General features: G+C 51.9%; 6 protein-coding genes and 1 non-coding gene across 7 annotated transcripts; 3 read left to right on the plus strand and 4 right to left on the minus strand.

The window, feature by feature from the left end:
• Window positions 1-1,097: 1,097 nt before the first annotated feature.
• On the plus strand, window positions 1,098-1,178 carry ASPBRDRAFT_t60. The gene has a single exon. It is a non-coding gene; the product is annotated as a tRNA-Ser (tRNA).
• A 484-nt stretch (window positions 1,179-1,662) lies between these two features.
• Window positions 1,663-3,622, plus strand: ASPBRDRAFT_193059 (putative general amidase; the record flags this gene model as incomplete). The annotated part of the gene is made up of 3 exons (XM_067620558.1): window positions 1,663-1,956; window positions 2,027-3,356; window positions 3,450-3,622. The coding sequence occupies 3 exons, from the start codon at window positions 1,663-1,665 to the stop codon at window positions 3,620-3,622; spliced, it is 1,797 nt and encodes a 598-aa protein (XP_067481581.1).
• Window positions 3,554-5,634, minus strand: ASPBRDRAFT_445726 (putative pyridine nucleotide-disulfide oxidoreductase). The gene has a single exon (XM_067625229.1). It carries the CDS (start codon window positions 5,408-5,410, stop codon window positions 3,722-3,724), a length of 1,689 nt encoding a protein of 562 aa, XP_067481582.1. The 5' UTR covers window positions 5,411-5,634; the 3' UTR covers window positions 3,554-3,721.
• Window positions 5,624-6,312, minus strand: ASPBRDRAFT_445744 (uncharacterized protein). Its single transcript, XM_067625230.1, has one exon. The coding sequence runs from the start codon at window positions 6,213-6,215 to the stop codon at window positions 5,838-5,840; it is 378 nt and encodes a 125-aa protein (XP_067481583.1). The 5' UTR covers window positions 6,216-6,312; the 3' UTR covers window positions 5,624-5,837.
• Window positions 6,313-11,842: 5,530 nt separating this feature from the next.
• On the minus strand, window positions 11,843-14,683 carry ASPBRDRAFT_52463 (uncharacterized protein; the record flags this gene model as incomplete). The annotated part of the gene is made up of 2 exons (XM_067626906.1): window positions 11,843-13,981; window positions 14,093-14,683. 2 exons carry the CDS (start codon window positions 14,681-14,683, stop codon window positions 11,843-11,845), a joined length of 2,730 nt encoding a protein of 909 aa, XP_067481584.1.
• Window positions 14,684-18,221: 3,538 nt separating this feature from the next.
• ASPBRDRAFT_72770 (aminotransferase-like domain-containing protein) lies at window positions 18,222-20,128 on the plus strand (the record flags this gene model as incomplete). Its single annotated transcript, XM_067629185.1, has 4 exons — window positions 18,222-18,241; window positions 18,318-19,096; window positions 19,200-19,585; window positions 19,681-20,128. Exons 2-4 carry the CDS (start codon window positions 18,623-18,625, stop codon window positions 20,126-20,128), a joined length of 1,308 nt encoding a protein of 435 aa, XP_067481585.1. The 5' UTR covers window positions 18,222-18,241; window positions 18,318-18,622.
• A 2,052-nt stretch (window positions 20,129-22,180) lies between these two features.
• On the minus strand, window positions 22,181-22,659 carry ASPBRDRAFT_445804 (uncharacterized protein). The gene has a single exon (XM_067625231.1). The coding sequence runs from the start codon at window positions 22,461-22,463 to the stop codon at window positions 22,218-22,220; it is 246 nt and encodes an 81-aa protein (XP_067481586.1). The 5' UTR covers window positions 22,464-22,659; the 3' UTR covers window positions 22,181-22,217.
• Window positions 22,660-23,040: the final 381 nt, after the last annotated feature.

The following is a 23,040-nucleotide window of genomic DNA, read 5'->3' on the forward strand; positions in this document are numbered from 1 at the left end:
CGTCTTAACACCTCAGATGATAAAATAACAGGTGGTAACAAGATCACGTCCAAATTCCGCCCCAGAACCCGAAAATGACGGGCATCCAAGGGTGGAAGAAGGGATACGGCAACCCTGGTGGTTCGGAAGGTCAAGTCGAGAGCCAAATGATTCGACACAACATTTTCACACTGATGGAGGGATGCATTCGTAAAAGTCAGGTGCTCGCTTTGCTTTGCTTTGCTTTGCTTTGCTTTCATATGCCTCTGCTACTACTATCGCTGCTCTATCCTACTTTCGATGTTACCCTTCGCTGTTACTCGTATCATCAAACTCCATGGTACATCGGTTTATAAATGATGGATTGGATCTTCTGCTACCCCTTCGAACTACTCATGTATCTATCCGGGCCTGGAAGACAACCGGCTATATTTATCATCTATTCAAACCTACTGCTAATCTGTATCGCTTCAAGGTGTTTCCTTACTTTGACCCAGTGACGTGAAAGCAGGTGATACTGTCAAATAACAAGGAAATATGAACTGAAATAGCATAAAGATAAATATATCAGATAATATTGAGAAATATTAGTAGTAGTAGTAATGATAATGATAGAAAAAAGAAGATAACGGAGCTAAAAATTGATTTTAAATCGTCAGCGACAGGGTTCGGCTGTGCACGCGAACGTACCAGATTCCGTCATTCAAGACCTCTTATGAGGCAGGGCCTCTTGAGGTAGAGTTCGAGTCTGCTATAACATATACTAAATGTTTGAGTGGATTCATGTTCCGGTTCACGGTAGGTGACTCCAGTATGATGATGTTGAGACATTTGTTGCTCCGTCAGCTTGAGTACTAGCTAGCGATATATATCTCTCTGGCCTACCGACAGCAGGTGTGCTGCCCAAGGAGGAGGAAGATATCTTTACAACTATCTTCTAGGATTCTCGATATATTTAGTTGATAACAATGATAAGATTCAAGGATTATACCTTGAGATACTGTAAGATGTAGTTAGTTCAGTTAGCATGGCTAGGAGAATTGATGTCAAAAACTTTCGTCTACGCCTAGGCCAACCTGTTGAGGAAGCAAATCAACGTCAAAAAAGACATCGTATTAGTCAGTGTGGCCGAGTGGTTAAGGCGTCAGATTCGAAATCTGATACGTTCGCGTGCACAGGTTCGAATCCTGTCGCTGACGAGTTTCATTCACTTTTTTTTCCTACTAATCCTTTTTTTGTAGAATTCTCCTGTGATGACCCTGGATTATCTTATTGCCCTTCACTCACACGCGTACCCTTCCTTAAAGACGGTGGAGATGTGTGAATGTCGCTGATCACCAGCTATCTCGACACCTGAGGCGGCTGATAATACCATGTCTCCCGTCCAGTTGTTTGTCTAGTTACCTGCGTCCCACGTGGACGGTGCCTGCCACTTCTTCTTTTGAGTTGGCTATTATGCCCTCGGCTGACCCCGAAGGAGTGTTCTCTTTGTCGATGTATTCGGTGCCGGATATGCCATACTTACTTACTACTGCTATAGATGGCATCCCCTCACGTGGAATCGGGCCTCGGCTGCGTTGCTTCTCCGCATTCCACTTAAGTATCATCAACACGATTCTTGTCTCTATTTCTCCCCAAAAGATAATTCACTAAATTCGTATCCAACAGAGCTAAGGAGCAACAATGTCCGACTATCAGTCTATCGCAGCTCGCAAGCAGCAGCACTTGGAATCGCTCATCCCCCCAGAATGGCGTCTCAAAGCCTCGCAAATCCCCGCGGGGATGCTTTCCGTCGCCGACTCCGTCACCAACCCTTCCTACAGCGAGAGCATCAATGTCGTTGATATTCCACGAACTTGCGGTCTACTCACTACTCAGGAGCTGCACATCACTGAAGACTACGACATCCGTTCCCTCCTGACAGAACTTCACTCCAAACGCCTCACCGCGGAGGAAGTCACCCGCGCGTTCTGCAAGGTCTCTCCCATTCTCCCCTCACGCCCTCCATATCGATGAATAGCACATCTCTGACTCTGCATATTCTCAGCGCGCCGCCATTGCTCAACAGCTCACCCGCTGTCTCTCCGAGCCTCTCTTCAACCAAGCTCTCGCCCGAGCCCGCACTCTCGACGCCCATATCCGCACCACCAACACCCCCATCGGCCCGCTCCACGGCCTCCCCATCTCCGTCAAAGACACCTTCCACATCACCGGCGTCGACGCAACCAACGGTCTCGCCGCTCTCGCCTTCCACCCCTCCACCAAGGACGCCGACCTAGTCACCCTCCTCCAATCCCTCGGTGCCATCATCATCACCAAGACCAACGTCCCCCAAACCGTCTCCACCCTCGACACCGCTAACCACCTCTTCGGCCGCACCATGAACCCCCTCAACCGCCGCCTAACCGTTGGCGGCAGCACCGGCGGCGAAGCTGCCCTCCTAGCCCTCCGCGGCACCACCCTCAGCTTCGGCACCGACATCGGCGGCAGCGTACGCATCCCGCCCATGTGCGTGGGCAAATACGGCTTCAAGCCCAGCCAAGGCCGAATCCCCTACGGCGGACAGCAAGAGAGGGGGCATCTACCAGCGAAGAATCGCATCGCATTGCAGCCCGTGGCCGGAGTGATGGGCCACTCCGTCGAAGACATAGGGCTAGCCTTGGCGGAGATTGTGCCGCGGGCAGAGCTATTCGGAGAGGACTGTATACCGGGCCACTGGGGACCATATGCCCTAACACCAAACCCGGCTGCAGCCCCAGCTACAAAGCAAAAACTTACCATTGGAATCCTCCGTACCGACGGTCTCGTTGAACCCCTCCCGCCTATTCGCAATATCCTCAACGAAGTTGCATCCATACTCCAGCACAACCACAACACATCCATCGAACTCATTGACCTCCCCACTCCTCCCGCCCTCCGCAAATGCCAAAACATCGCCAACAAACTCATGGGCATCGACGGCGGCAACCTCATGCACGACCTCCTCGACCAGACCAACGAACCCCTAATCCCCTGGCTCCAGGGCCGCACCAAGCGCCGCAACCCACTCACAGTCCCCGACTTATGCGAGCTCCAGCACCAACGTGCACAAGTCGAGCGCGAGATGATGAGCCTGTGGACATATACCTCACCCAAGGATAATAGCAATGCCGAGAGAAAAGAGAGAAAGATCGACGCCATCATCCACCCCGTAGCACCGCACCCTGTCCCTGAACACGACAAGTACAATGCCGTCGGGTATACCTCTTCCTGGGTACTGTTGGATTATCCAGCTGGAGTTGTGCCGGTGCGGAAGGTGAAGATGGAGGATTTGGAAGTGGGGAGGGAGATGAAGAATCCCGTGATAGGGAGCTGGGATAGGAAGAATAGGGAGTTGTGTATGTCCCACCCACCCCCTTTTCTTTAATTTACTAGTACTTCTTTTCTTTTTTTCGTTTGAGGTGTTGTGCTGACTTAGTGGATGGATACAGGGGACGAGAAACTCGTCGATAGACGCGTATACCTTGATTCGCCGCTCAGTGTGCAGGTTATTACGCCTAGATTGCATGAGTATGAGCTGGTTATGGCGATGGGGGTAGTTGATCGGGCTGTGAAGGAGTTCTATTCTAAGTCTGAGGCTATTAAGGATACGGCGAAGCTATAGATAGATTGCCATTCATCTGCTTTAGATGTATACCTGTATATAGATAGATGCATACTACCTATACACTGAAGCTAGAGAGAGGGGAGGTAAAAAAAGAGGTTAATACCTCGAAACATCCCTCCCAAAGATCTGATTCAACAACCACCGAAACCCAACCCTCAACTTATTCCTCCAACTAATACTCATGGTCAAATACGCCGAGTTCCACACCACCCACGCCATCCGACCCGTCAATCCCTCCGGCAAGTACCTCCCTCCATCATCCTTATCATGTGGGATCTGCATCAGCGCCTTCGCATCGCCGATATACGCCAACGTCCCCATATTCCGGAACGAGAAGGGCGGCGCCGTCGCAAAGTCATCTTTGTTCAGCCGCGTCGCCAGCCATTTCGCTTCTTGGAAGGTCGCCTGCGCGGTGGCGGGGGGAGCGCCGGTTTCGGGCATGGCGTTGTCGCCGAGGGCGTAGACGTCTTGAAGGATTGCGGTTTGGGGGTTTGCTTCGTTGTCGGATTCGAGCTGGACGCGGAGGTGACCGTCGACGAGGAGGGCGCCGACTTTGGGGGCTTTCTTGACGTGCCAGGTTGTTGCGGAGTCGGGGGTGGTTGGTTGGGTGTTAGATGGGTTGGAGGATGTAGTAGATATCAGGCGGGCAGAGTTGGTAGGATACTCGTCGACGGTTGTTAGGGCGTCGCGGACGAACTTGTTCATTGCGTTCCCTGTAGCCCAGACGCACATGCCGACGCCGACTTCGCCTTCTTCCTCTGTGGTGAGGGTGAGGCAGCGCTTAGGGTCCATTTCGTAGGGTGGTTCGGCGCCGGGCTCGCCCCATCGGAGACTCTGGACGTGGTGGGAGGGTTTGATCTCGATGCCTTCCTTCTGCATGGTGTCCATGGCGTATTGGGAGAGTTTCTCGTCGAACATGGAGAGGACTTTTGGGGCGATGTCGTAGAGGGTGATTCTAGGGATACCTTTGAGTCCAGGGTACAGGGCGACGAGGTCCTTTGCGATGAAGTCGCGCAATGAGGCGGCGAGTTCGGTGCCTGTTGGGCCGGCGCCGACTATGGCGAAATGAAGGAGGTGGGAGCGGAGCTCTGGGGAGGTGGTGGGGAGGACGGCGAGTTCGAAGCATTCTCGCACACGACGACGGACTTTGCGTGCATCTCCGATGTCTTTGAAGAAAAGAGCGTTTTCGCGCACGCCAGGGGTTTTGAAGGTCTTGGAGACGGTACCGACGGAGATAACGAGTTTATCGTAGGGGATGGTGAATGTCTCGCCGGTTTCCCAGGTGCGATTGCGACTGGTAGATTGGGTGGCATTTAGTTGGACTTCCTCGTCCTCGCTGGTTCGGGGTGTCTCGGTCACGCCGCTTTTCACGACGGTGGCTTCGCAGGTGATGGTTTTGTCGGCGAAGTTGACGGATCGCGCGGCGGCTTGGATGAAGTCAACCTTTGAATGGGGGTCGCGAACTGGTTCGACAATGTGGGAGAAGTCTAAGGAGCCGCCGGCGGCATCGGTGAGGAGAGGAGTGAAGACGAAGTATGATCTTGGGGAGATGATGATGGGGTTGTATTTATGCGGGGAGAGCTTGCGAGAGAGGTTGTAGCCGCCCCAGCCGGAGCCGAGAATGACAACGCGTTCTTTGTCGTGCTCTTCGCGAAATGCGGTAGAGTGACTGATCTGTGTCGCGAGAGGTCTGGTGATGGCTCTGGGCTTTATGCTGGAGCGGGAGACGGAGGTGAGGAGGGAGGATGGACGCTTGCAAGCGACGAAGTGGCCTGGTAGCCTCATTGTGCCATTGAAGACGCAGAGCAGCAATTTTCAGTCACTCTGTAAGGATTGAGCCCTTCTCTGGCGAAATTCGAGCTGGATAACAGCAGATAAAGTGTAGATATGCGATGCGAAGCTCATTGTCGGGTCAGGGCTGGTGCTGAGCACATGATGATATCATTTCCGGCGAACGGTGGATGGCCCGGAACGGCGCGTCACGGATATTCCCTTTGATAGGCATATTTCCTTTTTCCGAGACGTATCCTCCTATCGTCACCTCATTTTACTCCATCGCAGACATGTAGACATGGTGGTCGATCTGGTCCACATGTGAGTCACGGTTGGTACGCCCGGTTCCGTCCGATGGCACATGGAAGATCTCGTCCGGAACGATAGGATTTATTGTTGAACGATCTGGAGCATCGGCTCGGCATCTGCATCTCCCGTTCTAAGTATAGGGATCTTCAACCTTATTTGGATTGCCGGTCTGGCCCCTGAAAAGATTTGCAACCGGGATTGCCCGAGAAAAGTGGATGTTGTCCACTTTGGCTATTCGGAGTTCGGACACATGCGATGTCGGCGGAATGGAGTGGAAAGGTGGAAAGTTTCGGAAAGGCATGTGCACGTACATGTGGGACGGATGAGATGGTTGAAGTCCATGATGGACGGCGAGTGACGCGAGAGAAGAGTGAGAGAAGGAGTGGGAAGTAGCTGAAGTGAGAGAAGATGAGAAATAGAGGTGAGAAACGCAGGCAGTCATGTGATGAGCGCGCTGAATGGAAGAACACTTGACGAGAGAATACAGTATCGCCAACATGGGGTCCATGAGAGCAACTGGGCCGACGGAAACTATTATACCTTCACGGAGAGATGAACGCTGTCATGCCATTCAGAGACAAATTCCAAGCAGTTACGTCAATTCGCCGAGTGGCATGATCTGATCCACACCTATAGCTCTTATCTATCTACACAAAATCATAAACTCATCAATCGTCTCGGTCATTTGTATCGTCAACTCAAATCATCCACGGGACAGCACTGTCCGAGTGGTCCCTCGCGTCGACACAGGAAGCAGGCTGCCTGCAAAGTCCGTGTCCATGTCCACGCTTTTCCGAGACCGACGAGCACTGAGGATCTTCTCGATCTCAAACGCCGTCGGTCTGGGATTGTCCTGCATATCAGAAGACTCAGCCGCCTTCTTCTGCGATATCCACCGGCGTATTCGTCGAATGCCTTCTTGGCAGACGTCTCCGATGTCATCAACAGACAACGCAACCAATATCAAGGGAATAGAGATGGCAAAGCCAATGCCAAACGTGTACTTGGCCACATACGGCAGATGAAGCTCGTTTTCCCCTTCGAAATCGGCCATGTTGATTGCGAAGACAGAAGTGATAAAAGACAATGGGAGGAAGATGATCGTAACAATAGTGAAGACCATCATGATCTTTCCCTGGCGCGTTGTTCCGGCCGCTTGATCACGGGCGAAACGTGCCTCGAACGCGTTGGCATGTTTCTGCTTGAGGTCCAGCAGATCTGTAATGGAAGAGTAAATCCGTTCGGCTTGTTTGTCCATCCGATCAATATCCTTCAGGTGCATATCGATCGTGCGCTGCTGTTCCTTGAACCGCTTCTTGACCTCATACTGTGACCGCTGCTGTCCGTAGTAAATCTCACAAATAGCCTCCTGGAAATCGAGAAGAACATTTTGCTGGTGTTGCAAGACCGTTCGGATCATGTTTAGCTCGTCACGGATATCCTTGGCCTCCGAGAGGAGCTCAGTCTCTTGGCCGATATCTAGCAAATTGTCCACAAAGAGGGGCTGCTCATCCTCCTCATCTTCTTCTTTCAGAAACCGGTCAAAGCTGTTCTCGGTCGGCTCACCCTTGGTGAGCGGATCCCTCGCGAAGCGGCTAAGCTTGCGGTGGTTCTTCAGCCAGTCCGATGCCTGCGCTGATGCCCGGTTGAACCGATTGAAGAGTACAGTCTCCCGGTCCGTGGCCACACCGATCGAGGCCTCAAACATATCCAGGAATTGATACTCCTCGTCTCCCATGCGGTGACGGTCGAACACGCCAGAGCAGCGGGTAGTGATAATGATAGCCAGGTCGTAAACGGACCGTACCGGCTCCCGAGTCTTGGAATTGATGTCTTCAATGATGCCGTCGAGAACATTGAGAGGGTCATTCTTAGGCTGATCCCACCGCTGAGGGAAACTGGTCACAATCAAATTCGTACCCACAATCCACATCCACAATTGGTCCACCATGAAGATCTTGGGCTCGGCCCAGGAGCGTTCGCTGCCTTGCCCCTTCGTCTGATAGCGATAAACGACCTGATCCTGGTCCCGAGTCTGCGTGTCGATATTGGGGTAGAAGAACTGATCCAACGTGCGTCGGATATGTAGCGAAGAGGTGGATGACGCTAGGTGCGCCCTGATCAGAAGCTCATCTCTCGTAGGAGTTCGTGTAAGACCTGGGCGAGCAAAGTTGCGCGTCTCAGCCCGTTTGATCGCTTCCTGCATCTGCCTCCTCCGCTCATCCGTTTCAAAATGCAAGTATGGCATAAACATGCACACATTGCAAGTAGTGTGGGCTTGTTCCTTACACAGTGAGAGCACTGGCCGATGTCTCTCATGAGCGACAATGGATTGGTTCCTGGGGTCTGGCTTTTTCAATCCTCCGCTCTTGCTGTGCTTTGTCGTGTTCTTTCCTTTCTTTCCAGGGGGGCCACTGTCATCATACTGATTAGTATCCGACCGATCGCCCCTCGTGCTTTGTGCTTTCGGTTTCCGGCCTCTCGGGCTGCCTCCCTCTCCTGGAGATTTCGGCGCTTCAAGGGACTGCCCATTCAACAGAATCTGGGGAGAAACCATCTCTTTCTCTTCCGAACTATCCTCCTCCCGGAGTCGTACTGCGCGAGGAGTACTTTGACACAATGGTCGCATAAAGTGAGAATGGATTCTTTGTCCGCGGTGTTGATATCGAAACGACCTTTCAAGACCCTTGAAGCTCTCCACATCATGGGCCCCTTCCTCGATAAACGATTTAGTGAGCAAAGCTTCGACCCAGGTAAGGTTATTAGCCGGAAGGTGAATCCAACGAAAGTCGGTCGCTCGACTGTCGGCTGGCAATGTGTTAAAAGCTTGTTTGCGCGGGTTTTCGGGATCGCGGCCGTAGAGCAGGTTGTAGACTGATGTCTTCTTCACTCGGTTTTCGTTGTGGAAGTTGCCAAAGTCCACAATGGTAGCTTCGAAAGCTTCGCACGCCCCTTTCGCTTCCTTTGTAAGCGCATCAACATTGTTGAAGGGGGCCAGAAGCGACACAATATCCCGGCGCTTGAACTGGGCTGCTCGCAAGAAAGGCGTGCTGCCAAAATTGTCGCGGATTCTAGCCTTCAGATTCTCGTCTTCCATCAAGCATTCGACAACCTCCCGATGGCCTGCCTGCGCCGCCAGATGCAGTGGTGTGATACCATTCAGTAGTTGGCTGTTGATCTGGGCCCCTTCCCTCAAAAGTATGCGCACGATCAATTCAGATCCTTTGTCGCAGGCGTTGTGAAGAGGCGTCCAGCCCCCGTCACTCCTCGCGTTGACATCTGCTTTATGCCGGAGCAGAAGTTGAACAATATCATCGCGGCCATGGGCCACAGCAATATGGAGGGGGGTCTTGCTCCTGAAGTCCATCGCGTTCACATCTGCGATTGGCCCCTCCGGTCGGGCAAGAAGCATCTCTGCGAAGCGTAGTTTACCCGTCGCGCAGGCCCAATGCAAAGGGGTGCGACCCAATTCATCTTGCCCTGAAACCCCGTCTAACTTGCAGCTTGTGCGAAGCAACAGCTCGATGACATCCTCGCCCCAATCGCATTGCTTATCCGCGGCCAAGTTGTGCAAGACATTCCTTTTCTTCTGATCCTTCGCATTGGCGTCTGCACCACGCGATATGAGAAGGTGGAGTACATGCCAGTGATTTTTCCATGCTGCCGTCATCAATGCAGTCCGACCTTCCTTGTCCGTTGTCTCCGGCGACGCGCCATAATCCAACAGGAGCTGCACGATGCGAACGTGGTTGCGCTCGACAGCGCGTAGGAGCGGTGAAGGACGGTTATTGGCGACGTCGGTCTTTGCGCCCAGAGCTAGGAGGAATTGAGTCGCTGCGATCGATCCCCGCTCACAGCTGCGCATGAGACCGATTCGCAGGAAGTTGTCGCTGAGCTGGCCATGGTCGCGGGCCAGTTCCACGACGTGTTGCAGGGCCTCGACCTGGTCGCTCTCGGCTGCTCGCAGCAGTCGCGGCTCCAGACGATCGTGCCCATCGCTCGCCATACTAGACCGTGATCTGGACATAGTTCAGTTAGTGCAGAAGACCCCGGGGGTTCCTGCTGCTCATTATCCCATACCTCTGGGCAGGATTAACGAGAAGGAGAGGTGGAGGAACGTTCAAAAAGTTTTGCAGGGTAAAAAGTGTCAGCCGCTAGTGGTAGAAAAGGCTGACGGCGATACATTTCACTGGCCAGAGCCGCACGCGATACGAGCGATCTTCAAGACCGTCTGGAGAAGGATGGGCCTAGATGTCTCCACCGCGGGCTGTCTTTAGTGCTTAGTGTAGCGTCTCTCGCTCTTAAGAATTGGGATGGCAGGGGTCATTCACTAGCCATAGTGTTGTTCCTGGGTGGGCAGAACCCCGACAGGCGTCTGGGTGCATGCAGTGTCCTTGGATCATACTTCTCGTTGACATCCTGAAATCTGAAAATGACAGAAGTAAACTAATCGTTTCTGCAGCATTTTGCATATTAACGGTCGATTGCATTTCTCTCGTCAAACCTCGCCGACAGTAATTGAATCGACGACGAAGATGAAGAAGAAGAGGAAGATGAAACGATCCATCAACTCATGTCACAATACACGTGACAAGCACTTTCTCCCAAGCCGTACAATGTGACAATGGATATCACAATCACAATCTCAGCATCTCATCAGGGATTATTCAAGGAAACCTATGGAGAGGAGATTATGACCAAAATATCTCCCGAATCCAGCCCAAACAAGCAATATTGACACTGGTAGCATCGAAACTCAATCGGACGGTTCAATAAATCCCGTGCACGATGCACCAACCGTGGTTCTACTATTCATGACCCGCCCGGGGAAAACTACTATCTACTGGTATCCGTAGGAGAATCTACCTTGTAAATAAACAAAACTAGCATTATCATTCAAGACAACAAGAATAGATGTAATTCGCATAGTCCAAATGAATAATTAAGAAAGAAAATCTACTTCAATTCATTTGTAAAATAAAGGCAAGGGCAGACAACAGAAGGAATGGGGGATGGGCCCACATACCGCGGTACCCCTTGAATCTCATACATTCTTTTCTCAGCTCAAGCAACTATCCTACCACTGTAGAATGATTATAGCATAGAGAGGATTCAATGAGACTATGTCCGAAAATATTTTTCATCTTCTTCGTAGTAACTATCGCTTTGTTGATACAACTTCTTGGGCGTTTCATGCATCCGTACTTCTGTAGCATGATGGCCAATGGCTTGATTTGGAAACCAGTAGATGAAGTGTTTGTATACACATTTATGCATCTAGGACAAATATATACTGGCAATGACACCTAGGATGAATGTGAACTCTATATGATAGCTGAGCATCAACTACGGACTCGACATGAGCGTAAAACACCACCCCAATCGCGAAATACTACGTAGTTATCCTATACCACCACAGCGAGAAAAAGAAGCAAGCTGAATAGGTGTTTGTTTCGATTACTCTTGTTGCAATATTTGGACGGCTTCCTGTCATAACCCAATCATCACCGAAAGAGGTACACTATATTAATCAGTCCCACATGGACCTATTATCTCTATCCCTTCTAGGAGTGACTAATAGTAAATAACCACAAATGGGGCTGTCCTTCACCGTCATCGAGGGCAATGGAAAGAATATCGGCCAAAAGAAAAGCACAAGGCAAGGGAGCGAAGCCAGGCTATGCGATCGAAGGAGGGACGTGGCAGAGATGGTGGAGGAAGGAAAATAATCAAAAAAGAAAAACAGAGTCATGCTTCCAATGTCATCGGTCCAATGCGTGCATGCTGCCTAATATCAAACATTCGGCCATGTCCTGCCTGTCAATTCTGACCCGGGAAAAGATTCAGATAGATGCTCATTTACGCCGTTCCAGCCTTTTGCTTCAAAGTCACTTGTGCGCGCCCATTACGAGTGGTAGGAAAATTGACAATAGAAACAAGAAAGAAAAGTGCAAGGACGACAGAACACAGAAGCTGGAAACGACCATGGTTAGTAATGCAGTGGAGGGGGAAAAGAATAGAGAAAATAGAGAACAAAGATCGGAGAACAGCTGAAAACAAGGGGACGCAAAATGCTCAGGTCCCCTTAAGAGACATTATACACACACGCGCGCGCGAAAGATGCAGCACTTTTTTTTATTTCTTCTTCTGGTTGGGAACCTGCTTGAGGATGTCGTCGAAACTCATGTTGGGGTTGAACCGACTGATGGGCCGAGCAGGGGCATCCATCGGTGCTACGCCCATGGGAAGCGGCAGAGCCTCGAGGCCGGGGTAGATCGAATGACGATGTTCCGTCCTCCGGTTCATACCAGGAGAGTTCAGTCGGGGAATAGCCGGCGGCGGTGTAAGGCCAGTGGGGCTCATTAGAGGAGTCCCTTGTCCCTGCTGCTGTTGTAGCTGCTGCGGCTGCGGCTGTTCGGACGACGAATCTGCCGACGACTGTTGCGCTTGGTAAGGGGAAGAAAGCGACGACTCATTGTCATATGGATCTTCAATGGTCGGAGGGGCCAAGATGGCATCTTTCTCCGCCCACTGCTCGGCCACTTGCCAGCAGTGACTGCGTCGGTAGATACCCTCTACTCCGTTGATGACAACGTCAGAAGGCAGACTAACAACACCAGCTCCACCTGCGACACCAAACCAACTGCGCGCCGTCTTGCTGTCGCTTTGAATCCAGGGCGCACCGCCACGAGGGGCAATACAGAGGAAGTACTCCACTCCGTCCACGTACTTGACGTCCTGGACATCAACGACGACAAGGGGCAGCGATTGGATGACACAGTAGAGGAAGATCCACTGGCCACACCGGAAATCGATCATGTCGTTGACATTCTTTCCGTGAGCGCATCGACGCTCGAACTGCATGAAGGCCTCGATGAACGGGGTGGGCTTCATGGCCTCTCGAGTGTACGAGTCCATGAGGACAGCGTTGATGTCTGCGTCCTTGAGCTTCTTCGTCTTCTTCTTGGCCTCCTTCTTCGCATCCATCGGCTTCCGCTCCAGGGCCTGCAGTGAGGGGTACTGCGGAATGTCAAAAGGAATTGGTGGCTGGACGGGAGGTGTACTCCGATCGTACTCGCTCATGACCTGTCGGAGAGCCCGCGTCATCATCTCATCGGGATCCGACGTTTCAGATGCTTCCGCAGCCATGTCCACTGTCCGAGTGGTTAGGGAGTTGCGATCGACCAGCATGTCGTAGAGGTTGGCAAAGTCATTGTAAAGATCCCGGACAACCTGGCGGTTGAGACCGCTCTCTTCGAACTGATTCTTCTTGGACCGTGCTTTGGGGGGCCACGAGCCGTACTTCTGCCGGTAGTACTGCATGGTGAACCGCCGAAACTCCATGAATGCGATCTTCCAGTTCTTGAACCGCACGACCTTGCTTTCGGCCGAAGTAGCCGAGTTGGCAAAACCGGAGAACACCGAGGGGAAGTCGAAGTCATCCAGCTTACTGTACAAGACACGGAGACGAGTGTCCAGGTCGATGAAGCCTCGTTCCAGTCGCTTCTGAGTGACGGGGCTGATGAGGCCATACTTGGGGCTTCTCAACTGCTTCAGTTCGTCCAGCTTACCGACTCCGTGTACAAATCCCTCCAGGTAGAGCGGGAAGAAGCGGAGTCGTTCTCCAAGAACAATAGCCTCGATGGTTTTCTCGCGACTCTTCCGTACGTCAGCTAGTCTCAGCTCCTCGCAGTAGTTTCCAAAACTGGTAGTTGCTGTCTCTCCAAAGTTGGTATGATCGAAGTTGGAGAACTCGAACCGGGACAGCAGCGTAGCAACGTCCATGAAGATCGAAAAAAGCGAGGGTGACCGGGGGGTGGCGATCAAAGATTGTCCCAATAGGAAGGCGAACAGGTTTCGGAACAGGAGGAGGGTTTCGGAGTCCTCCTGCGAAATCCGGCTACTGGGGCTGGACACATCACTGTTCAAGGGAATTGGAAGATAGAGATGGAACTCCTGGAATTCATCCTGGCCGTCATCCTCCATGTACGCCATTCTCCTGCTACCGGAGCTGTCGTTGTCATTCTCGGCCAACGGATCCTGGGGTGTCAACGGAGGCGAACCCGGACCAGCCACGGGGCTGCTCAACGACATTGTGCGAGTCTGTTGCTCGAGGCCATTCATGTTCCTGACATCGTTGCTCACGGCCAAATCGCGGAGTGATGGTGACTCAACGAAGACCGTGCGGTGGACTTTGAAGGAAGCAGGTCTGCCGGTGTTCTGGGGAAACAGGTAAACGTAGGTATCACCACTCTCGTTCCAGAGTTCGGGGATCTAGCGAAGGAAGGGTATATTTAGTCACAGGAAATCGCGAAGCATTGGGGGAAAATTCGCCCCTGTAGCGTTTTCGCACAACACAGCTCAAAGGGCAAATTCAGTACGTACCTGGTCTCCTCGTGCCAAAGGCTCCAGATCGTAAAGGATCTTCTGCTCCAACCCGGCAATCCAGGCATTAGGCCCCGCAGTGGTGGTGGTGGCCGGTCGAGGATCTACAGAGCTCGCACGCGCCCGTCCGGGCATCCAGCTTCGTCTCTTCGAGGAAGGGGTTCCCGGTCGCGAATCGGGGCCTGAACCGGGTACAAAGAGACCCGCGGCACTGGAGGGTCGACTGCCACTTCTGCCCCGACCTCTACTCTGGGGTCTGCCATCTGGTGAGTTGGGAGCGCTGTTGGCCAGATCCTGGTTTACCGCCAGTAGCGACGGGGGTGGCTGCAGCGGTTCATCCAAGTCGAAGCCATCGTTGGGGATGGGGGATACGGGCGTCCGGGCGTCTGTGTAGTCGCTTTGAGGGTTGGAGACTGCACGAATGGGTCGGGAGGCGCTTCGAGGGCGTGCATCCTGCGGCAGCTGGTCGGGGGAGGAGGGTTTCGGAAGGTTCGGAGATGCAGGCGATGATGGAATAGAGCTATCCCTGTTGGACCCCAGGGAAAACAGGGACGAGATGCGCTTGGCGGACTTAACCGGAGCAGACAGCATCTTCGAAGCCGCTAAATAGTGGGGGCAAAAGCGAAGGGTCAGTTCCCCGGGCGCAATGGAGAGCACGAAGCCGTGAACAAGCAGTGGTTGACGGAAAGAGAGAAGTTCGAGACGAAGGACACCGTCGGGTAGAGGGGAAGTATGACGGGGAAGCACCACAGACGCTGGCAGGGACGACGGCACTTACCTTAACAAGTGCAGAAAGAAAGAATGCGGCCAACCATGCAAAAACCCTCTCGACAGCAGACGGGTTCGAACGAAGAATCCGCGGCGGGCGACTGGTGTAAGTCGCTCGACGTGAACTTAGGAATGGATCGGCAGGAGGGATCCAGAAGGAGGGGGTGGGAGGAGGGAGGAATGAGGAAAGGTTTTCTGGCTGATGGTTTGTTTGGTGGTTCTCTCCGCGGAGGCCGGATACAGCAGCAAAAAAAATGGAGGAGACAGCTGAAGGGGAGAAAATGAGGCTATCGCCAGAAGCAGCGAGAGAGGATGTTTTCTTTGGGCCAAAAGAATACAAAAAAGAAATGAACTGAAATTGAGGCAAATAAAAAGGAGAGGGAAAGAAAAAATAAACGAAAAATTATTCCCCCAAGAAACCCAAACGAAGGACGAGAAAAAAGAAGAAAAATAAAAGCCCAGCCAGACGGGAACTTAGCGAACAGGCGCAGAGCAGAACTCAAGTGACCGAGTAAGAGTAGTAGTATTGATGTTACCCAGAGAGGGAAAAGGCTGGTATGGTTTATTGAAGGCAGCAGGTTATTATTAAGCCCTCCAATGGATGAGTATTTTTAACCCACGGGTGGAACCACGGCAGCAGCAGGAGGGAGAGGAACTCGGATTGCGCATCAGATTCAAATCACAACCTCTGTTACAGATGGAGTGATGCAGTGGTTCGATGGTCAGGGGATGGGGGAGAAGAGGAAGAAGGGGAAAATCAACCAAAAAGGTTTCCCAGGAGAGACGCCCCGAAGCGATGATGGTGATGATTTATAGAGCCGAAGTAAATCCAGTAGGACCCGAACTAGGAGAGCTAAAAAGACGCAGTGGTTCCTGTTATTCACCAGTTCGTGTTGGATAATATAATGATCCTGAAGCTCTAGGGCCAGTTTAGCTGGTCTGCTGGTCGTTCTTTGGGCTTCCAGTGGGTTTCGACCAGTGGGGAAGGTCGCTCTTAGCAGTTTCTTCTACTGTACGGAGTAAATAACTTAAGCCCAACGGAGGTTGCCATCGAACCACTTTATATGATCTCATTTCCCTTGCCCTCTCCTCGTCTTTTCCCTTTTGATTTTCCAACACTGAAATCCTTCCTAACCCCTTCATCCGTTGGCTTCCTACTGGAGACTGGAGACTGGAGAGTAGTTAGCTTAACTCGCACTCTGTTCGGTGGGCGCAAGGTGTGAGTGGGAGTGTGAGAGTGGGCTGGCCAGAGGCAGTGCAGTGTTTCTGGTTCAGGAGGCTGATGCTCGTCCGGTCAGAGCCAGTCAAGATGCGACGGGGCCCTCCTCCTTCCATGCAATCGTCGTGGGGTTCGGGACGAGTTGTCTGCAACTAAATACTACTAAGGCTGCCAGTTGTTCGTTCTATTTATTCCTCTTATTCCCAGCTCTCTCTCTCTCTCCTGGCTTTTGTTGCGTGGTTGGTGGTAGCTTAAGCAGCAGAGCAGCATTGCTTACTGTGTCTACGGGCCTATGTAAGTATACCTCAAGGCAGAAACATTCATTCACTGCATGGGGGCACATTCAATGCTTCCGTATAGATTCTGTTTCTTTTTCTGGTCATTTTGTAGTTTGTCCCCCCTTGTTGTCCTGAAAACTTACTTTTTCACTGTGACATCTATCGCAAGCCTCTCTTCTCTACGATTCGCGTTCTTGCTCTCGCAAGGCGTTGTGCCTGCAGCCTCAGAAATTGCAATACGGACGATGATCGGATGACGGAATCTCGGCAGATATCCACTCAATCCCTCCGATTCAAGCGCTTCCCATTCATTAAGTTGGGTCTCTCCATTCATGGTAGGTTGTTAGTCTTATTCTCCTTTCAGAGTCAGCCATTCATTTCCACCCCTCTCTTTTCTCCGGTTCAACCAACCATGGACGGGACAAAATCCGTTTCCTTGGTCGGTCATGTTTCCGACTGACTCTTGTTCTGCCTTCCAATTAATATACATAATTACATATAGTCTCCCTGGGTCCGTCTACAGTCTACACGGTCCTTCTTCGATGAAGTTAGTACTCGGTAGAATGGAAAGTGCACCCTCCCCTTTCTCGTGTAGACAGGACCTGCACAATTACGCCTTAGTAGTTTAGTACAACCGGAAACTCTGAGACAAAAGGAGAGGCGTCGGAGCCATGACAGGTGGATTGGCATCTCCGATCCAGGGGCTATCGGACTCCGCCATGCTTACCACAAACACACAACATACTTGAAGTTGCCGCTGGCACGTCGCACTGGAATCCAGCCAAGCGAGAAATCTGCCGACACTGCAGAGAACCCCGACAGCTCGCCATCGTCAATTAGTACCAATCGATGGATAGATCAATACGCCATGCTTGCCCTGTCCTCTCTCATTGGACTGGCGAGGTAATAAACAAGAGAAAATATTTGCTAGTCCTCCTGCCAGAGAGGCAAGTTATTGGGAAGATCTAGGCTGTACTAGACTAAAAAGAGGGAGGGAGAGAGAAGGAGAAGCTAAGAATAGTAGCCACCACCACCGGCCCTTCGTGGTACCTACTTTGATTATTTTCTCTTTTTCAATCTTTTCCTTAAGTACCTATTTACTCCGTAGTGTCTCCGCTTGTCTCTTCTTTCTTTTCTTTCTTTTCTTTTCTTTACTTGGCTTGCTTGCTTAAGTAGAGACGCTAACTAGCGTCGCTATTGTACGGGGGAAAAAAGGCTACTTCGTCTTCAGCGCTGGATCTGCTTTACCCGACGTGGAAATGGAGGCCACGCACTCGGACATACGTAAGTAACTGTGTCCTGAGCGTGATCTCTGTATTCGACGTTGTCCGATGGGGTCCTTGACCCCGTAGACCGTTTCGATTGATCCGGGTGAGCCATGGATGTTTTACTTTGGGGAATGGACGTGTCATCCTAATTGATCTGCCCTTTTGCATCTTCTGCACAACTCCCGAGCGGCCAGCCCCTTTCCGGTTACTACTGCAGTACTACTACTAGTTATGTACTGTGGTCAAGGCTTCTCATCTCCAACCAACCGTTCCTAATAGTTGAATAAATGTTGCATAATAAATAATCATCTTCAATAACCCTATGTTACGTACAGACTATGGATAATATAATCCTCTTAACGTTCTCTATCTATTCTCCATAAGTGGTAAGTCCTTTTTTCCATCTTTCTCCTGCTACCGCCCGATGCCGGTGCAAAGAAAGGATCTGCCCCGCGTCCTGAACAAATTACCCCGTGACCTGCTTCTGTCGGCCCCGGAACTTCCGTTGTTCCTCCCCTGGACTTGGCTTCTAGAAACCAAAAGTCACACCAAAAGTCATTAATGGATGCCCCTCCTGATTCGTTTACCGATGCAGTGCTTTTTCTTGACTAAGAGAGTGAGATTATTTCACTAATTACGCCACTACATAGAGATAATTTTCCCACTCTAATCCAGGCCACTAACTTCTTTAGGCGCTGCCAAGGGTCATTGGGGGAAAGTAGGGTCGTTCATCATCCAGAGTCACTCTATCGTTATCAATTTATATAGCGATGCCTTGAGCGGCTTGGAAGACACACTGCACCACACCACAGACAATATATAACAGTTGCTGTGATACGCACCAGGACCCGCATCATATTGGATCCTCTGACAACTATTATCACTACTATTTAATTATCGATCACTGCTAAGATCAATTCAAGTCACCGATCTACCTACACCATTCAGACACATATTATACCTCCAAGTAGTAACTACTAAGTACTACTACTACATCATGGACGTTGAGCAGGTCGATCTTTTCCGTGGTTGGCCCAACCCCGCCTTGCTGCCCACGACGGCTTTGGCTGAGGCCTCAGCCAAAGTGTTGGCCACCCCGGCCATCTGGACCCCGGCCTTGCAGTATGGCCCGGATGAAGGGTACCAGCCATTGCGCGAACACATCGCTCGCTGGCTAACGACGTTCTACCAGCCACGCGACCGCATCACTCCCGAACGCATTTGCATCACGGGTGGCGCCAGTCAAAATGTCGCCTGTATCCTGCAGGTCTTTACTGATCCCGTCTACACGCGCAATGTCTGGATGGTCGCACCCGCCTATCATTTATCCTTTCGCATCTTTGACGATTCCGGGTTTGCCGGTCGCCTGAGGGCCGTCTCCCAGGGGGATGCGGGGTTGGATTTGGCCTATCTCCGTCAGGAGCTGCTTGCCGCCGAGGAGCGGGCAAGGAGGGAAGATAATAACGCACCGGTACGTTGATTGATTTGCTTTGGTCTGCAGATGGACGTTTTACGTTTGACTTCTGAGGTGTGTAGGGGGGAATTGACATGGTTCATATGACTGACTCCTACAGAACTACAAACCTACTAGGCCGTGGGGTAAAGTCTACAAGCATGTCATCTACACTACCCCCGCCTTCTCCAACCCGTCCACGCTCACCATGTCCTTGGCTGATCGGGAGAACCTGGTTCGCCTTGCGCGAGAATTCGACGCCTTGATCATCGCCGATGATGTTTATGACTTCCTTCAGTGGTCACCAGACCCAGCCAACACATCATCGCAGCCCAACAGGGCGCATCTACCCCGTCTGGTGGATGTGGATCGGTATCTGGACGGGGGACCCCAGGATGACTGGGGTAATGTGGTGAGCAATGGAAGTTTTAGCAAGCTGATTGGACCCGGAATGCGGACCGGATGGGCGGAGGCTACCGAGAAGGTAGCGTATGGTCTGTCGCAAACGTGCGTGATCCCGCGAGGTGGTCTTGCTGGCTGCACTCGCTTGTCCCTTGCTTTTCCCTCCCTTATCTGGTTGGCTAACCTTGTCCGGGATACAGAGGCTCAAGTCGGTCTGGAGGTGCACCGTCGCAAATGTCCGCTGCCATCATTGCGCAGCTGTTCCCCACGGGGGTTCTACAAGATTTCATTGGCAATATTTTGCAACCGGCGTACGCCCGACGATATCACCGGATGATGTCTGCCATCCGAGAGCATCTTGTTCCCCTGGGCGTGGGACTCCCTCCGACTCCTGATGTCGCAGGGGGTTACTTCATCTGGCTCCGACTTCCACGCCCATTACGGTCGAGCGAGCTTGTACCCATCGCACTGCGCGATCAGAAGTTGGTCGTAGCATCTGGGAATGTCTTTCGGATAGAGGGAGATTCGGCAGCGGAACAGAACGATTTTGACGACTGCATGCGCCTCTGTTTCGCGTGGGAGCAGGAGGATAAACTGGAAGAGGGGGTGCGTCGACTTGCATCCGTCATTCGTGAAGCCCTGAAGTAAACAAAAGTATTGGCGGACGATGCGATGATGGCTACCAAGGATGGACGGGCGGACCGGACCGCCTGGGACCTTGGGTTGGATGAGTTGGATGAACTGTAGTATGTTGGGTATGGACGAACCACACACACCCATTACAGGATCACTAGCCAGTGCTGAAAGGTAGAATTCTTGTCACGTCCCAGACTATTTCTCGTTGGTGCATTGTGAGGAGGTCAGAGGTCAGCTCGGCGACGAGGAATGGCTTGGGTCGAGTGATTGCGGGCGGAGGCGGTGGGCTGCCAGTCACGGCGCCAGGCGGGGGGAAGGCAGATGATTCGGGGCGAGCATCTGCACCAGCACCTGCAGCCAACTTGCATATAGTTATACGGAGTAGACCGCAGTAGCATTCAGAGGCTGCAGACCCAAACATCACGCTTTTCCCGACATTATTCAGCGCTTCATCCTGCAGTAACTTCGTCACCCAAAGCTTCAGGAACCTTGGTCGTTTAGCCCGGAATGGACGCGTCAAATAACTCTCCTCCCGCCAAGGGATGCCGCTGCGGAACCAGACCGGCGCACACATTCCTCTCGCGTTCCAACTCAAAGATTGTTGTTCCAGCTTTAAATCATCCAAACAGGGCGGAGTGCAACAAACAATGCGGCTTCCGGGCTGACCATCTAATCAGGCTCTAGTCGAAGCCCGTAAATCGTAAATCTGTACAACTTCTGGGACCATGCAGGTGATTGATTGCAGCTGATGCCGAGGCTAGTGATCGCTAGCGGTTTCACGGGTAGGCCTCGACCCAAGGTTAGCGGCCGATCAGTCGGGTTTGGGTACGTTAATTAAGGAAGAAAAGACTCTCCTCTGCGGGAAAAGCTTGGTGCACTGATTCTGTACTCAATACCCACAGTTGTAGGATATTTTTATCCCCCGATCGTGAGGAGGAGACGGGAACACTGAGACACAGCGGACCGTGGACTTGGCTATCTACTATCATGTAACTAACTACGTACTATTGAGTACTAGATAGGAGTAGGAGATGTTGTTGTAGAGAATCCGTAAACCAGACCAAGGCAGTGGCCCATTCTTTTGTTTGTGGGGAGTACGGAGTAGATAGTGGTTAATTTCCCTCTCTCTTTATTCTTTAACTCTCTCTTTGGGTGTGTTTTGCCCCTGGCTGATCTCTCTTTTTCTCCCCGGGTCCACCCGCCCATGCAGGACCAGCCTTTTCCTTCCCGCCTGAGTCAAGGCATCTAACTACCAACCTTGAAGACAAGGGATTGATTGACTGACGACTCATCCTACGGAAAAAAAAAAAAAGCATGCGGAAAGTTTATTGCTCTGAGAGTATACGTATCACTGCTCAATGGATCAACACTATCTCTCTGCCATGGAATAGATCTATCTGACGCAGCTGAAGTGAAGCTTATCGGGATGAGGATGCCACGGCCGCCCGGGAGCACCGACATTACTGCCCAGACTGGCGTTGGGGAAACAATGGGCCACGAGGAATGTCTAGACCTGCTCAATCAGGCAGCCCCCAGCACTGGGATGGCGATGAGAGCCGGTAAACTGAGCCGAACACTCGCCCCCATCGAGAGACATACCGTATGGCGGGTCAAATCCCAGCATGGCAGAGGGGATGTCCCGTCCACAAGGGTCGCCATCCATACCAATGCCTTGAGTCTAGCAATCTAAGTGCGTAGCGACGAGCTGCCCTGGCGCTGTCAAACGGCCAGATTCCAGCAACAAGCCATGCCGGACGATCGTCTCTGCATCCATGGCCAAGAGAGATAGAAATGCCCAGTTGTCTTCGATCTGGGCCACGGCGAATATGTTGATCAAATCCCTGAGAGGGTATATTAGCCTACGGGGGTCCGCTGATCGACTAGAGATTTTGGATCTTTTTCTTTGGCTTCTCTTTTCCCCTCCTCTTCCTGCCACCTCTCCGCCTCTCCTTTTCCGACTTCCCTGGGCTTGTGCTTTTCGGATCGGATCAGATTTCGTTCGTTTTGTTGTGTGTCGCCGTCACTAGTTACGGTTAGTAGAGAGTCGTGGGGACTCTCTGCAGTTCGCTCTCTTCGGTCATTCCTTGAATATCTCGGCAGCCTAGACTACCTGGCCCACCAGCATTGGGAGTAGGACTAGTAGTAGTAGTGTGTGTGTGCTGGTGTATACAACTACATCCGAGTTTCGGTAGGTAGTCAGTCCATGGCAGACGCTCTCCCTCCTGCACTTTCTCCCCACCAGCAGCAACAACAAGACCACACACAAGCTCTCTTGTGGCCCACCATGCGTGACTCCAGCCAGTTCGGCAGAGGACACTAATTCCTCTTTTGCTCCCGCCACTCCCATATGAAGCGACCGCTACCAATGAGTACCGACTAACCCCCGTCTAGTGCTTTATCGATTCGTTTCATCCCCTGACCCAGGCGTTTCAAGCAGCGGTCGGCAGACGACGACCATCGCAGCTAATTGGTGTGAGTGGAGCGATCGGAGCGCGTGATTGGACCTCCAGCAGCTTTTCTTGCAGACGGACTCTCCACCATCTGGCGATAGTCAAGCAGTAATTTCCAGCGACGGTCAAGGCATCGCCAGCCAGGAACGGGGCAAGTTTGTGTGTGCCTGGATCCATTGGTTCCCTCCCGCGCGTGCCAGCAAATCTTCCCTCCTCCACTTTAACTCAAGTGTAATAACCTTCATTTACATCGGCCGTTCCCTGCACTCCAGCTTTGTGGTTTTTCTCTTTTATTCTCCTCCTCTTTCTTTCTTTTCCTCGTCAGTTGTGTCTTTGTCGTGGAAAAGGCAGTTGCCGAGTGTTACTGTCTTGCTGCGTGTTGTGTTTGTGTGTGTTTTTCTTACATTCATTCCTTTTTCTACTACTACTTCTTCTCGCTCTCCTGGCGGCTGATTTACGCCCCCCATACATTCC

Source organism: Aspergillus brasiliensis, assembly GCF_001889945.1.
Source record: "Aspergillus brasiliensis CBS 101740 unplaced genomic scaffold ASPBRscaffold_3, whole genome shotgun sequence".
Lineage (NCBI taxonomy): Eukaryota > Fungi > Ascomycota > Eurotiomycetes > Eurotiales > Aspergillaceae > Aspergillus > Aspergillus brasiliensis.

Excerpts from the sequence above, each read along its gene's own strand:
- ASPBRDRAFT_445804 (XM_067625231.1), bottom strand. The coding sequence starts at position 22,463 with ATGGGAGTGGCGGGAGCAAAAGAGGAATTAGTGTCCTCTGCCGAACTG.
- ASPBRDRAFT_445726 (XM_067625229.1), bottom strand. The coding sequence starts at position 5,410 with ATGAGGCTACCAGGCCACTTCGTCGCTTGCAAGCGTCCATCCTCCCTC.
- ASPBRDRAFT_445744 (XM_067625230.1), bottom strand. The coding sequence starts at position 6,215 with ATGGACCCCATGTTGGCGATACTGTATTCTCTCGTCAAGTGTTCTTCC.